Here is a 14,947-nt window from a genome sequence, read left to right on the forward strand (position 1 = left end):
TTTTAATGATTTGGGATAGATACGCCCTTCCTATCCTTCCTGAGTCTTCAGCTCCAAATGTCCCAATATGGCTACTGGGGGGACTCAGGAGATTTGTTGTTTAGCGCGTTGACTGGGACACTGGTTTGTATGTATAAGGAAAATAAGCACCGTGGGCCAGGATGAAGTCTGGGGAATCTACTCTATGACATCGATGATTTCTGACATGCATTTTACACTCGACAACAATCGCATTTCTTGAGACATCCATCATGGGAGGAGGAACCCGTTCCTGGCCTAAGACGAACTATGTCCCTGCGTTATGGCCCCCCTTACTCAATGTGCGAAGGGTCGTAGGGCAAGGTTCTACCTACCTCTATCTATCTAGTATCTACTTCTTGGGAAGTAGGTATTTCGTATACAATTACTAATAATTAGCCATCCGCAAGAACTCTCTGGTCACCATCTGGGCTTTGACCTAAGGCTTAAGCAAGATCGCCGCCAGGAACACAAATGCTACATAGATGGATAGGTGATTTGATTTAGTCAGGAACGAGATCTGCCAAGACTCCCTCCCTCCTTCACTGACCCCGAACAGGCACGCACACGATCACTAATAATCCATATTTGAATCTTGGAATAGCGCGTCCATCTCACGCATCTGATCGCCGTCCTTGCTGGAACTAGCGGAATTTGATAGTTCCCAATGTTGAAAATAGGTATAGTTGGTATAGTTAGTCCCGATGCCTTCAAGATCACTGTCTGCCTATGGAAGCGATGTGACGACAAACAAACTGCCAGCAAACTGTTCCGCTACCTACCTATGTATGTACCTGCACTCATCTTCCTATCATCTGCATCTGCAACGGTTCGGCGGTGTCATGTCCATGAGTCGTCTCTTGCATTCACGTTGCTGGTTACCATGCTCGACAGCTGTATGTCCCAGTCTCTTCTTGCAGGCAAAGAGTCAAAGACCTACAGTAGAATGTACCCTCTTGTCAATGTCTAACGTTTATTGCTCAATGGTACTGGCCCGACTAGGGCAAGCCATGTCTCTAAACTGGCCTAATCGCTCCATGTCTTACCAATGACGAGCGTTTGATAAAAAGTACACTGCGGGGCTATATGATCCATTCCTGGATATCCATTCCATTTGGTGAAGACGACTCTACACATCGGTACACACCAGAACACTCTCTCTCCTCTGTTGAGCAAGTTCAGGAAACTCTCCAACACACGCTTGTCTCGTAGATCTTTGCATAGTACGTGCTTTTCTGATCCACGATTGTACAGGATCGATACCTCCTATACCTAACCTAACACCTACCTACCTAGTAGTACCTAATTCTGAAGAGGGTCAGTTGACTGTTGTGGATGCTTGCTACGCCTACTAGATTTCCTGTTTGCGCAAAAAAGCACTACCCATGGATGCTAGAAATGTTTTCTAAATTTACTACATTAGGCCCCGTCAAAGGACCAAGATCCAACCCATAGTGGCTGGTAGGGTCATGCGTGTTGGTTGCCATTGCAAGGATTTGTACGTTGCAAAATAGGACCCGAGCCTCTGGGACCTAATGTAGACCTCGACTTGTCAACCCAACTGAGGGGGATTGTGACGAATGACCTGACTGAGCTGAATTTACAATGCGAGAAATGGATTAAATGGGCCCCATCCATCTTCAAGTCGAGCAGGAGGTAGATGAACCCAAGTGCCCCCCTGTAGATCACCTCAAACTCCCCCCATTTTAGGCCTAGTGCCCCGCTATAAAGTCCACCCGAAATGTGGCTCGGTGACACGAAAATCCGGAATTTAGCGAGCTGCAATTGGCCACATGACTGACAGGGGCCCACCTGATTATTTGAACTTTCGAGTCTCATCTTTTCAACCTGAAAATTTTCAACTTTTACAACATCTAAAAAGGCACTAATTCTAAGACATGTCTGGACGATTCAATTACAAAGACCAGGTGCGTAATTAATTTTAAATCAATTACTTATTCATTATTAATCATATTAACTTCAGCATTTACTTAATGTTATTTATTTATTAATTATATACTTTATAGGAGGCGTACAAGCTGTATAACAGCTTTGAAAAACGACCCGACGGGTTACCTGAATATGAACTCGACGACGTAAGTCCCGAATATCCGATTGTTAAATGATTCCTAACTAATTATTAATCAATTAATTGATTAATTAGAATGGGAATCCTATTGTAGCTCCAGGGGAGCTATTTTGCCGTGCTCGTATAGGGGACGACGAGATGTGCGTGAACGCGGTAAGTAACACCATTTAAAATTAATTGCTAATTGTTTGCTAATTGATTTTAAATCGATTAAAGACGAAACAATACCAGCCATCTAACCTACGGAATCACCTTAAAAACACACATGGTTACGAGATAGCAAAATTGCCGGCCGGTGTGATGAACAGTGTTGAACACCAAAAGACTGCCAGTAAGACGATTGTTAATTGATTGTTAATTGATTTTTATTAATTGATTGTTAATTGATTTTTATTAATTGATTGTTAATTGATTTTTAGAATTTTATCGGGAGCTCATGCGGCGTACGACTGAAAACCAGGAGGGACGGGCTCAGTCCGAGGGGGGGGGGCGCAAGTAAGTCTAATGCATTAATAATTAATTATTAATCAATTACTTATCAATTAGTGATACACCTATTCGGGACACACCGCAACGGTCTCGGCGATCTAGGGGCTCAACTGCATCGGAGGCACCACCACAGCCACCACCACAGCCACCACCACCCCAAGAGCCCCAAATCAAGCAAGAGGAGGAGCAAGACGAAGGCCTTTTGGATATTCCACGAAAAAGGGTGAGATTGAGAATTGATTCCTAATTAATTAGAAATTGATTACTAATTTACTCCAGAACCTTCAAATGGACGGTCTTAGCATGCGAAAACGCCTTAAACTGTTAGGGCGCGCTTGTAACGGGTGTATGGCGAGGGGTAAAAAGGCGGCAGGTAAGCGAACAAACATTCAATTCTTAATTGATTCTTAATTGATTAGGGATTAATTAACAATGGATTTTAAATTATTTACTAATTGATTTGTTACTAGAGTGCCCCCCTCAAACCCCCGATAACTTTTGCGAGGTGTGGAAACGGTACAAGAAGCCATGTGAGACTATCACCATCAGCGACGACGAGGACAAAAGTCAGCCCGATAGCACGGACGACGGCGCCGACGCTCCCACCGGCGCCGACGCTCCCACCGGCGCCGACGCTCCCACCGGCGCCGACGCTCCCAACAGCGCCGACGCTCCCAACAGCGCTGACGCTCCCACCGGCGCCGACGCTCCTGCCGTGGCCACCATCCGCCCAACCATTGGAAAGAGCCAAAAAACCAGCTCTCGAGCTAGCTCTAACACACGATCTCGTACAAGGGGTCAAGTCGAGGCTCCCACAGAGACAGTGGTCAGCTTAGGGACATTTATGGACCAAGTTTTCAATTACGATGGTGACTATCCGATGGAAAATCTACCTAAGCCCAGGATAGATTGGTACGAGGAACTTCCATGAGTGTATTTAAGAACAAATCATGATTGAAATAAATGGATTAAAAGTTGATTAGAGATTAATATAAAATTGATTATGAATGAATTTAGAATGTATTAATTATATTATTATTATATTATTTATTTAATTGTTTTTCCTATAATATATATTATTAAAAATACGTAAATTTAATAATTAATTAATAAATAATGTTTAAATATAATATATATATATATATTTTGTTTAAAATATTTATTATTTATTTTATAATATATTTAATAAAAAAGGTTATTTAAGTATAATACTTAATTAATAAGTAATGTTAAAATATAAAATATATATATATATATATTATTTAAAATATTTAATATTTTTTATATAATATAATTATTAAAAAAAGTTATTTAAATTTATTAAGTATTAAACATTAAATAATAATAAAAAGCTTATAATAAAATATAACATATATTTTTATTATTATTAAATTATAAAAAATATAATTAATTTAAATATATATAAAATAAATAATAATAAATAATTAAAATATATAAATATAAAAAAGTATTAATATATATTATTATATTTAATTAACTTAAATAATTTTAATATTATAACAAATAGTTTTTTACTTAAATATTAATTTATTAATAATAAATTAAGAATTAATTTGAAATGAATTAAAATAAGAATAATTGTAAAAACTTAATTAAGGAATAAATATAGCAAATTTAACTGAAATGTAAAAGAGAAAAAAAAGACTATAGCTTTTAATTCTTTAACTAGTTATATATATATGGATAAGTGAGGTTTAATGTTAGGACATAAATAAAGATGGATAGCCACGGGAGTGGCTATCCATAGCTATTGCCACATGGTATTTCCATTGCTGTTGCCGCAGCTTGTTGAAACTTATTTGTACAAATATATATACCTAGGTAGCTAGCTTAAGGGTCGAAAGCTTAACTCTTAACCTTTTTTACAATACATTTTTTTGACTGTTAATATTTAACTGGTGCCATTAAGCCCTTACATTTAATTATAGCAGCGGTAGTAGCTATGGTGACATATAACAATAGCTATTTGGATAGTCACGGGAGTGGTCATTTATGTCTTAACAAGCTATACATTTTATTGTTGTTTATTAACCTTAAAGTATTAAACTGATGGGACTTAAAAGGTCAAACAATCAGTCAATAGAGAATATAGAAGAGAAGAAGAGAGCTGAGCTCCTAACGTCTCAGGCTGGCTATATATACACAGATAAGGTTCAACAAGCTGTGGCAGCAGCAACCATGGGGATGCCCACATGGCAATAGCCATGGATAGCTACGGGAGTGGCTATCTACGTTCATGGCCATGTCCTAACATAAACAATAAGGTAATAATTTAAAAGAGAATTATTTACTCATAAAGAAAAGAAATAATATATATACATTTTAATATACGGTTTATAATAAGTATTATAACTGCGTATATTATTAATGAAAAGAGAGGATTATTATTAAAAAGGTAAAAGGATTATTGTGACGATGCTAAATAAGGCTATAACCATATAGGTCTTTACAGCTTCTAACCTTGTTGTCGACGCAATTCAGCCAGCCGTAATTCCTTTTCATCGTTTTCCAATCTTAGTCTTCTTACTTCTTGTTCAGATTTTTCAAGTCGAGCTTTTTCTTGACGAATCTTAATAGCTTTTAGCTCACGATCGTAATCAGTTTCAATAATTGAAGCTTGTGACGAAGGCGGTTGAGAGCTAGCTAAAGCTTGACGACGAAGGGAATCGTTACTGAGTTAAATCGATTAATAATTAATTTCAAATGGATTAAGAATTCAGCCATAATCAATTATTAATTGATTACGGCTCAATTGAGAATTAAAACGTACCTGCCCCTTCGTCGTCTTACGGATCTTACAGTTGAAGCAACTGACGACGCTCTAGACGATCCTGAAGTTGAAAAGTCGCTTAAATATTCTATTTCCGCTAGAACTGATGGTGGAAGGCTCGGTTGAAACTCAACAGAAGGTAGTAATTGATCGTTAGTTTGTCGACGCCGTTTAGCAGCTTTAGTTGCTAAAATATTAATTGATTGTTAATTAATTATTAATTGTAAATATGTGTTTTTAGAATCAATTTGCACTACTCACCTTTTCTTTGGTTTGAGCGACTTAATCGGGATGACATGGAATTTGATCGATATGTTTCGGAAATATTATATTTAAGAAATAAATCTCCAGCCTCCATATCTTGTAAATCAAGGGTTTCGTTGCTAAAAACAATTAGAAAAAATAAGACAAAAACAAAGATACATTTAATTAAAGATTAATTAGGAATCAATTAGGAATCAATTGGGAATCAATTAAAAATAAACTTACAATTCAATGCAATCTGCAATGTATTGGTATCGGCCGCCGTACTTATAACTTCGTTGGTGTTGAACTTCGGCTGGATTTGTGGTACTGGATAACAAATTCCAGTTTTCTCGAGGCATTCTTGAACAAGATGGATTAAGACCACATCGGATTGATGTTCTCGACTTATGTTTGGCCCAATTCGCAAATCTTCCATTGCAGAAAACTAAAATTTAATTAACACCCGATTAGGAATGAATTGTTAATTGATTAATAATGGATTATCATTCCATTATTAATCAATTAACGATCAACTATTAAACCATCTCAATAATCGTAAAAATTAAATGAAAATTTTTGTTCTTACATCTGACCATGAAATCACATAGCTTTAGATATTCAAGCTCTGATGACATGTGAAGCAATTCCATAAGCATGGAAAAGTCGGAATCCTTATCACGGGCCGGCTATAAATGCGTTAGAAATTGATTATTAATCAATTAGAGATTAATTTCAAATAAATTATATTTCACGTACCCCAACTTGTTTTTCAACACCACGCTGAAAATGCACCGTACAGTATCGAATTGTTCGTTGAATATGCCAAAGCCAGTCGTGTGCTGGGTCGACATCCGAAAGGTAAAGACCAATTCCTAACACATTTAATGAATTTCTAATTGATTAAGAGTTAATTAAAACTTAATTAAAATTCACTTACCAATTATCAACTTATAATCTTGATCAATTGTAAATCCAATGAAACTATTGTCGATTTTCTTTTTAGTATTATGGATATGGTCCCATTTTAGCTCGTAATGAAATTTGTCTTTGATAAATGCAAAGAGCCGACGAAACATAAAATAATACATCTGGACGCTATCGGAATTCGTGATTACGCGAAAAATCGCCACATCTATAATAATTTAATAATTAATTAATAATCAATTAAAGATTAATTAATAAACGTTTGGGGTAATTTAAATTTTCACTTACTTTTCCTAATTTTCTCGTCGAAGACTGCCCAAATTATTTCTCGATGGGTACGATCCAATAAATGCTTATAATTCATGTCGATTGTAACAGTTCGCAATCGTTGAAATATCTCCAATTGACCCTTATTAAAGCATATAATCATGAAGTTAATCCCGTCCTGGTAAATGTCTTGAACGTACTAAGACAATTAGCAAATAATTATTAATTAATTAATTTATAATTGATTAATAATTAATTATAAATTAATTTGCGGTACGTACTTGATCTGGGCTGTCCCTTTGAAGTTCGAATTTTCGTTGTACGGCTAAAATACTTGATCCTAATGGGTAATGGATCATTTTCGACAGCCGAATCATATATCGAATGGTAGATAGATTGTTAAGAGAAGGGTGATTTTTTTCCAAATCTTTCCATTCTTTAACTGCAGGGTTACTTAAAAACATAGCTTTGATAAATTTTATTAGTATTTGATTGTAAATTGATTGTTAATTAATAAAAACTTAGTTTAGTTAATTTGAAATACGTTTGTAAAAAATATTTGTCCTTACCTGCAGTTAATCGTGGATTTTTCATAGATGCAATTAAATCCATTCCGCGTTTCATGGTGTCTTTTTTCATTTTACTAGGTGGCGGCAAGGGATGACAATGGATACCGGTGCAAACCACTGCGATATAAGGAATCAAGTCTAAATCAACTGGAATTATAACTTCAAATCGGCAGTTACACGAAGCAGGTTTTATTAACCCCCTTCCTTGCGGATGGTCAAAGCCTAATAAATTAAATATCAATTAGAAATCAATTAGAAATCGATTAGAGATCGATTAGAGATTTCACTTACAACATTTCTTTTGGTGCTTTTGATTGTGTTGCACATACGAGCATTGCCCTGGTTCAATATCGTCGGTATTATTTAAAATCCTTTGAATCAAGTCAATTTCGGAGTTGTATTTCCGGTCAATAAAACGATAGCAATGTTGTATGCTTGATGGCGTTTGAGAATGCGGCGTTGAATTAATACAGCGAAGTATATAATAAGGAATCCCCGAAATAGTCTATAATTAATTAATAATGAATTATTCATTAATTTATATTTAATAAGTACTTACTTCAGGTTCTATTTGTATTTCTAATCTGCAGGTCGGTAAAAACGGTTTGCATGTTTTTTTATCTTCGAAATCACTTATGTGTGCGCGAATATACCTAAATAGAATTAGTAATTAAATATTAATCAATTAAGAATTGAATAGAAATTAATTAACAACTCATTCAAGTTATTATTTCGACCTATCAGTTCTTTTAAATGGAGTAAATAATAATATTACTTACGTGATTGCTTCCATTCCGGCCTGTTGTTGTAGCTTTTCTTCAATATCGCGTTGAATTTTGGCTTTCTTATCCCAAAGCTCATCAGTTACGGCTGTATATGATTGATTTCGAAGCTCTGGATGAAGATATTCGCAACATTTTACACCAGTGCATTTATATGACAGTCGATAAACCGGCGAGTACTCAAAAAATACGGAGGTTGAACGTCTTGTATTTCCATGTTTGGCCCTGCAAAATTCGACCTAAATGAATTAGCAAACAGTTTAAAAGTAATTAAAGATCGATTAAAGATCAATTAAGAATCAATTAAGAACCAATCAAAAATCAATTAAAAAATGTAGTACCTCGTCCATGATTTTTTGGGGATTTTCTTGGGTGCTTTTATCCTTCCAACTTATCACGTAACAAGTGCCATTAATGCTTGTTTCAGGGTAATTTGGCATCGCTGGAACCCATACGAACGTTTCAGCTCTTAGAGCAGTACCATTCAACACTGAATCGGCCGAAGATAATAACGTTAAATCGTCTGGATCATCGTTATTTGGCACTACGTGAGCCTCGGGCTATTGTTAATTAATCAGTAATTGATTATTAATGAATTATTAATTCATTTGTAATTAACTTTTCCTCCGGTTTTTTTCTTTACTTACCCTCTCTTCTTCGACAATATTCGCGTAAAATAGACGGCCTAAAGCTGTCAGTTCTTCTATTTCTTGGCGAATTGAAGGTTGATTACGATTTGCTTCGTGAATCGTATCGTTCCAAGGTAAGCCTGCAGTGATTTCTTCGTTTTCTAGCTGTTCGAGGTCTAAGTCAACCAAAGGGGTACGAGGGACAGAATTCATCTTCAATTGATTAGTAATCAATTGGATTAAGAGCAAGATGTGTAAAATGTTGAACTTTGTGATAGATGTAATCATTTTCTCAAAGTTGTGTTGCAATTGATTAGTAATTAATTGTTAATTTTTCGTTCTCGAAAAATTATTTGCAAGGTTGAAAAGTTCTAAGTTTGAAAATTGAGAAAATAAACCTTAAGAGACAAAAAGTTGAACCCAAGTGCCAAAAAAAACAGTTGAGCCCAAGTGCCTGTCCGAATGAGGTATAGTCGTCGTCCCAAAATGGGGGGAGTTTGAGGTGATCAACAGGGGGGCACTTGGGTTCATGTACATCCTCCAAGTCGAGGTGGTGGCTTGAAGAGAAGAAACTGTCTATCCTTCAAGTACCGAGTCTTTCTAGACAGACGCCTCTCTTTCCGCCACTACGCGTTCTCATTCCTATCCTTAATCGTTACCTGCCATTCGTACCCTTGCGGGCCTATGTCTAAGTATATTGGCCGAGCTATCCTAACTTAGTATTTGCTTTACAATTTTTGAGTCTCCCCCCCAAAGGGATATATACCTAGGTAAGTATCTCTCTATTAGACGTACCACTACCACTTTGTCTTTGTCACATCTATATATCTATATCTATCCCCTCATTCCTCAAAACATCCCATGAAGCTCTCCTCCCATTGAATTTTGCCACCTATCCTCCTTCAAGTATCGGTATTGTCATTCGCTCCTGGAGTCGAACCTTTTTTGGACTACGATCTTTGCTTCCGACCCTAATTCAGATACGATGATGGAAATGCACCACATGGATATGAGGGTGGGTTACTCTGAAGGGTTTCCCCTCGATAACCCTGGCCTCTCTTGCTCTTCTTCGTCAGGTAGCTTTTCTTCAGCTTCAACATCCAGTTCTATGCCCGAGCCATTCACGCCAACGTCTGGTCGATCAACCCCCGGATTTCGCACCATGTCGATGGACCATGACTCTGTCTCCTATTCAGGACCGGGAGTATTTGAGCTAACTCCACCTTCGTCAGCCTTAGGAGGTTATTTCCCGTCAGACTCTAAGGCAGAGTTTCAACGATACATGGAATACGGCAGTGCTTCACCAAGCCCGACTCGAAAGTCCAGTATGCAGACACAGGCGATGGAGTTCAACTATGCTTCTATGATCCCTGCTACGTATCCTTCTCTGCCAACTCAAGAACAAGCTATTGAGGCCGGCAATCCTCAACCTCTTGGCCATTATTCCTTCTCGAACTATATTGCGTCGCCACAGTACCCAGTGCCTGCCCCAGGGTATCACTTTGAAGACCCATCTCGAGATCCAGCATCGATGTGGTCGTGGACTAGTGAGAGTCCAGTATCGTTTTTCGGAAGAGGGCATCCCTCAGCTTCGCCTTCTCCATCTCAGCCTCTTTCTGCTCGTGATCGGAACGGCCTTCCACCGCCGCACCTCTCTCACGACAGGAGGCGAGTCAACATCAACAAGGTCCAGCAAAAGACTACGGCCCTGCAAAGAGTGCAAAGAACGCAGCACAGACATGGTGTCAGGATAGAAAGAATCGCCGCCGCTACTTTCAAGTGCAACTACCCGGGCTGCCAAAAGGGGCCCTTCAAGCGACAGGAACACTTGAAGAGGCATAAGAATACGTAAGAGCTGATCTCTCCATCTACTAATAATTCATCACTAACAAAAAGCACAGAAAACATGCCGATGACCCAGGGGCTATCATCACAAACTGCCCGTTCTGCAAGAACAAGCCGTTCAACCGAAAAGACAACTACCGGCAACATCTCAAGCTTCACACCATGAAGAACCGTCCAACTCGCCGCACAGATTACCACCCTGAGGCCCAAGCCCTGCTTGATGAAGAGATAAACAAGACCAAGCAACGGAGTCAGCTGAAGAATAAAGGCGTCACGTTCAAAGACGAAGACTAGTCACATTAAATTGATACCCCCGACTATCCGTTTAGTTCCCAAACAAATCAAAGGAGTTTTTATGTTTTGAAATTACGGCGGTAAATCTTGGATATCACGCTGTCAGGCCAGATATGAAACTCCTGTGTTGGGGGACTTGGAAAAGGAGCACGGCGTTAAGGGCACGGGAATCGACTCTCTTTTTTATATTTTCCCTTTGTGACTTACAGTACCCTCGATATCTTTGCATTTGGAGGTTTACTTGATTCAAAGGCGTTTTTTGGAGTACTTGTATTGAGTTACCCGTTCTATAGTTTCTACGTTTACGTTTTTTTTTATCACGGTAACTCCGTGAGCGTACTCGGCAGATCGTGGAGCTACGGGCTTGGGGAAGAGGATACCATTGTTTCTAAAATCGTGTTACTGAGTAGCCTACGGGCTACCAATTTTGTATAATAATAGGTAGTTATCAGCATTCGCATAGGTGGTCGAAAAAAAGCATACGAAAAAAAAAGACACTCTCTTCTTTTGTGATGATCGTGAACAACAACCCTTAGCCCCCTTCTTTCTCCTGGAAGGGTTTTGCGTGATGAGACATTCACAAGGCATATTCTACGACACACATAGATATGGAATCGATACTCTGCATATTTCTAGTGGGTGGCCATACTCCGCGTAAAACTAATGTAGGTATGGCAGGTATATAGGGGAGCATGTCTCACTTTGAAATATTAGTGTGTCTGATGTATATGGCCGAGACATAAAATAAACGGGCGAGCCTCACATACAATCTTTTGCACAGACGATCTTTCAAAATTTCCCGCGGTGGTTACCTATGTTTTGAATTTAGGATGAAAGGGTCCTGAGTGCTTTTCAGATACTCCACGCCAACCTACCACTCAAAACTTCGTAGCCCCTATTTTACCTCCATACGCTCATGAGTTGAGTAACACACCAACTCACATGGTGTGGCGTTTCTAATTGAACGATATATATACCGCAAGATAGGATTTTAAACCATGGACACTTAAGTAACCAAGAATACAACGCTGAGAGGATGACTGGATTTCTATGCGGGATAGCTGCGGGTCACACAAGGTCTATACCTACTAGGTAGTATCCACGGATGTCAAAAAAAGGCATCGGCTATCTAAGTTGCGTGGCTATGAAATCACGTTGCCTTCCGCACCAACTGCATATGATAGGTCGCATCAAAGTGCGAAAGTAGTACCAAATGTTCAAAAAGCGTCACAAAAAAAAAGGGCTTACTTACCAGTCCAACCAACAAACCCCCCATCGGCAGCCAATAAAATGCCCGAGGCAGGACGGTGAAAGAGAAAGCTCTCCGTTTCACGACGTTCGAGAAAAGGTCGGACACATAATAAACTACCAGATCAAGAAAGCGGTTTGGACGAGGGATTCTAAGTTCTAACTACTTAACTACCTAACTAAGCCTTGGAACGTTTCCGCGTACATAATCAGAAAGTATGGTGGACATTAGCGCCACCTGAAGTAAAACACACGGGAAATGACGGTGACCTCTAGGTATCGTCCCCGAGGTAGCCAAGGTTGGCGGGAAATTGTTAGCTACCTACACTTCTATGACGTGACGACCCTGCTCTGTAGAAACGCAGGGACTTTTGAATATTGGGCCTAATAACTAACAGTGTCGCGGTATTACAACGACATTCCATGGAGAGAAGAAAGTCCACTGTTGGGTAGGTAGTGAGTAGTGTGTGGATTACGTTTAGGTATTTGGAATTAAGGGTATATCCCAGCCTGCTACATATTGCTCGATATGTCCGACACTTGTTAAACTACGATGTCCACCACGTCGCTTTGCATTAGATTACGGGTACCGAACAGCTGGATGCTAATCAGATGAAATAATAATCTCTCTCGTGAGCCCACGACGTCGCCAACGATATGCACATACATACGTAGCTGCTGTGTGCCCCAGGAGCGACGCTTATTAAACTGCATAGTACTACTGATGAAAACGAGGTAAACAACCCAGGCGTGCAGCTATTTAGCTAGCGTAGCTACTAAGAACCCAAGGCTCTGGTTCAGGACCCCCATCTGGGTGTCTCGTAGGGCTCTGGTGTGTTAGCCGATCTGCCCATCTTTTTCAGACAACTTTACTAGGTTACGAGATGGAGGAAAATCTTCGGCCGGTCAACTCGGAGGCTGTCAAAACAATGATAAAGAAAAAAGAAATAGGTAGTAACCAAGGTTACCAGGTGGGTTTATACTTTCATTGTTTACTCACACTCAAGCCCAGCTCATCGACGATGGCTTAGCTGTGTGCTTTATTGACTGACTGACTGACTGACCTCTTACCCCTGGAACGTCTCTAACGTAAACCTTCATCGCCACCATCGCCAGTGCTCACACACAACAGACCCGCAGCGTACTTTTGGGCACCAAGTTGAAATACCTACAGATCCATATTGAAGAAGGCTAGTCCTTGTGAGGCCTCTGACATGGGAAGTCTGCCTAGGACCTAGGTAGCCACTGACTGGTGCATAGCGTTGACGATCCGCAGCCTAACGCCACCCCATAGCAAACATCTCCATCCCACATTCATCCATTGTACCAAGCATTCGGCACCGAAGCTCTAATTTCAACTGAGGCTTTAGGGTTTGCAGTGACGTTTCATTCATATCTGCATCTCTGCTGATTCGTCCGTTGGGCTGGCGGTGCATTTTTTTTTTTTTTTTTTGCATATCCGTATTCTTTTTTTCTTTTCTTGCGTGGGTACCTATCTAGCCTCAACTTCATTGTTCATCATCTTCCTCCACTCTCTCCCCGCCCCCAATGCTTGTCACAAGGAGAGGAAGGTGCTAAAGACTGTACGACGACGAGCTAAATATGGGAGCTATTCATGGACCCGTTGTTGATAGGGTCCTAGCAACAAAAAAGCCTTAGCCACATAATACATACCTACCCGATGCAGCTGCTAGGTCCGAGCACCCCTATCCATATATCCATAGGTATCCATTCCCCCCCCCTCAGGCCCCGGATCCGAGATGAAAATAGCCCACGACAAGGTCGTGGCTCGTAACTCGACAAGGAAATCTGCTGGCAAACTAGCTTCTCCCAAAAGTACCTAGCCTAGTAGAATGCCTACCTAGGTAGGTTGAAGAGTGAAGTGTGGAGGTGGAGGTGGAGGTGGCGACGACTGGATACTGATGAGAATGATATCAGGGTTGACTACTGGAGGCTAGCTGAACTACCAGCTACACAATACTTGATTTTGGAGACGTGGGTATCCATTTACATATTAGTGTTGTTGGCTTTAAGTTGATGATAACCTCCATGTAGTTATGTAGGTATGTTTCGGTAGGGTGAGCACTAGCAGAGGGTGTGACAGAAAGAGATCTATTAATAATACCTACCTACTACACTCCTATTTCAACGTTTTCAACTCAACGCACTGAAAGTAAGATTAATTATAACCTAGTGTATTTCTCCAAATAGGCATGTAGATAGTAGTTATTTCTTTTACTTGCAAGTGCCCAGCCATACGCTTTGGTTACTTGATTTGATGATAATTAGGTCTTGTGTTACAAGAGCTATAATAGCGAAAACAAAAGTACTAGTTACGCGTGTGTAACTGCCTGCCTCCTTAACCTGATTCTTGAATAGCGTACCGAGAGCTCTGTGAAGTAGACTTGATTATCATGCTGCTCAGCTATGTTTAGATAGTTCAACGGTGATCAAGACGTCAAAGCAAGCTAATCTTCCTTTCTTGAGTTTCATTGCCTGCAAACTATGTGAGCGTGAAGTATGTAGTTGTCAAGACAGAAGTATTTGCTTTTGCTATCCCAAATCTCTAACTACTCTACAAAGTTGGTAAGACAGCAAGGGGGCTACGGCTACCAAATCCGAATTATATAATCTACAGCTGAGCTCTTACCGATTCAGCATCGTGAAATCATCACTGCCTTGAAACAAGGACTTTTGGAGACTATTTCCTGCTCTATTCCACTACTGCCAAACACTAGGTCACGACGGAGCCCCCA

At 39.6% G+C, this 14,947-nt stretch overlaps 3 protein-coding genes across 3 annotated transcripts; 2 read left to right on the plus strand and 1 right to left on the minus strand.

The window, feature by feature from the left end:
• Positions 1-1,916: 1,916 nt before the first annotated feature.
• Positions 1,917-3,527, plus strand: GGS25DRAFT_519078 (uncharacterized protein; the record flags this gene model as incomplete). The annotated part of the gene is made up of 8 exons (XM_049263639.1): positions 1,917-1,946; positions 2,046-2,114; positions 2,183-2,260; positions 2,324-2,438; positions 2,527-2,602; positions 2,654-2,819; positions 2,876-2,969; positions 3,067-3,527. 8 exons carry the CDS (start codon positions 1,917-1,919, stop codon positions 3,525-3,527), a joined length of 1,089 nt encoding a protein of 362 aa, XP_049118551.1.
• Positions 3,528-4,725: 1,198 nt separating this feature from the next.
• Positions 4,726-9,182, minus strand: GGS25DRAFT_479853 (uncharacterized protein). Its single transcript, XM_049260043.1, has 15 exons — positions 8,823-9,182; positions 8,517-8,735; positions 8,173-8,414; positions 7,953-8,046; positions 7,685-7,898; positions 7,394-7,615; positions 7,106-7,290; positions 6,846-7,023; positions 6,571-6,765; positions 6,390-6,505; positions 6,220-6,319; positions 5,877-6,078; positions 5,649-5,770; positions 5,388-5,574; positions 4,726-5,289 (listed from the first exon to the last, which is right to left on the minus strand). The coding sequence occupies exons 1-15, from the start codon at positions 9,090-9,092 to the stop codon at positions 5,073-5,075; spliced, it is 2,763 nt and encodes a 920-aa protein (XP_049118552.1). The 5' UTR covers positions 9,093-9,182; the 3' UTR covers positions 4,726-5,072.
• A 30-nt stretch (positions 9,183-9,212) lies between these two features.
• Positions 9,213-11,505, plus strand: GGS25DRAFT_479859 (uncharacterized protein). The gene is made up of 2 exons (XM_049260044.1): positions 9,213-10,652; positions 10,706-11,505. Exons 1-2 carry the CDS (start codon positions 9,790-9,792, stop codon positions 10,941-10,943), a joined length of 1,101 nt encoding a protein of 366 aa, XP_049118553.1. The 5' UTR covers positions 9,213-9,789; the 3' UTR covers positions 10,944-11,505.
• The last annotated feature ends 3,442 nt before the right edge of the window (positions 11,506-14,947 follow it).

Source organism: Hypoxylon fragiforme (genome assembly GCF_022984875.1).
Source record: "Hypoxylon fragiforme strain CBS 206.31 chromosome Unknown GGS25scaffold_3, whole genome shotgun sequence".
NCBI lineage: Eukaryota > Fungi > Ascomycota > Sordariomycetes > Xylariales > Hypoxylaceae > Hypoxylon > Hypoxylon fragiforme.

What these genes read in the sequence shown, in the direction of transcription:
- GGS25DRAFT_479853 (XM_049260043.1), bottom strand. Translation starts at nt 9,092, where the DNA reads ATGATTACATCTATCACAAAGTTCAACATTTTACACATCTTGCTCTTA. An exon ending in ATATTGTCGAAGAAGAGAGG is followed by an intron (nt 8,736 to 8,822) that starts GTAAGTAAAGAA and finishes AATTAACAATAG; the next exon opens with CCCGAGGCTCACGTAGTGCC. An exon ending in CGACGAGAAAATTAGGAAAA is followed by an intron (nt 6,766 to 6,845) that starts GTAAGTGAAAAT and finishes AAATTATTATAG; the next exon opens with ATGTGGCGATTTTTCGCGTA.
- GGS25DRAFT_479859 (XM_049260044.1), top strand. Translation starts at nt 9,790, where the DNA reads ATGATGGAAATGCACCACATGGATATGAGGGTGGGTTACTCTGAAGGG. An exon ending in TTGAAGAGGCATAAGAATAC is followed by an intron (nt 10,653 to 10,705) that starts GTAAGAGCTGAT and finishes CAAAAAGCACAG; the next exon opens with AAAACATGCCGATGACCCAG.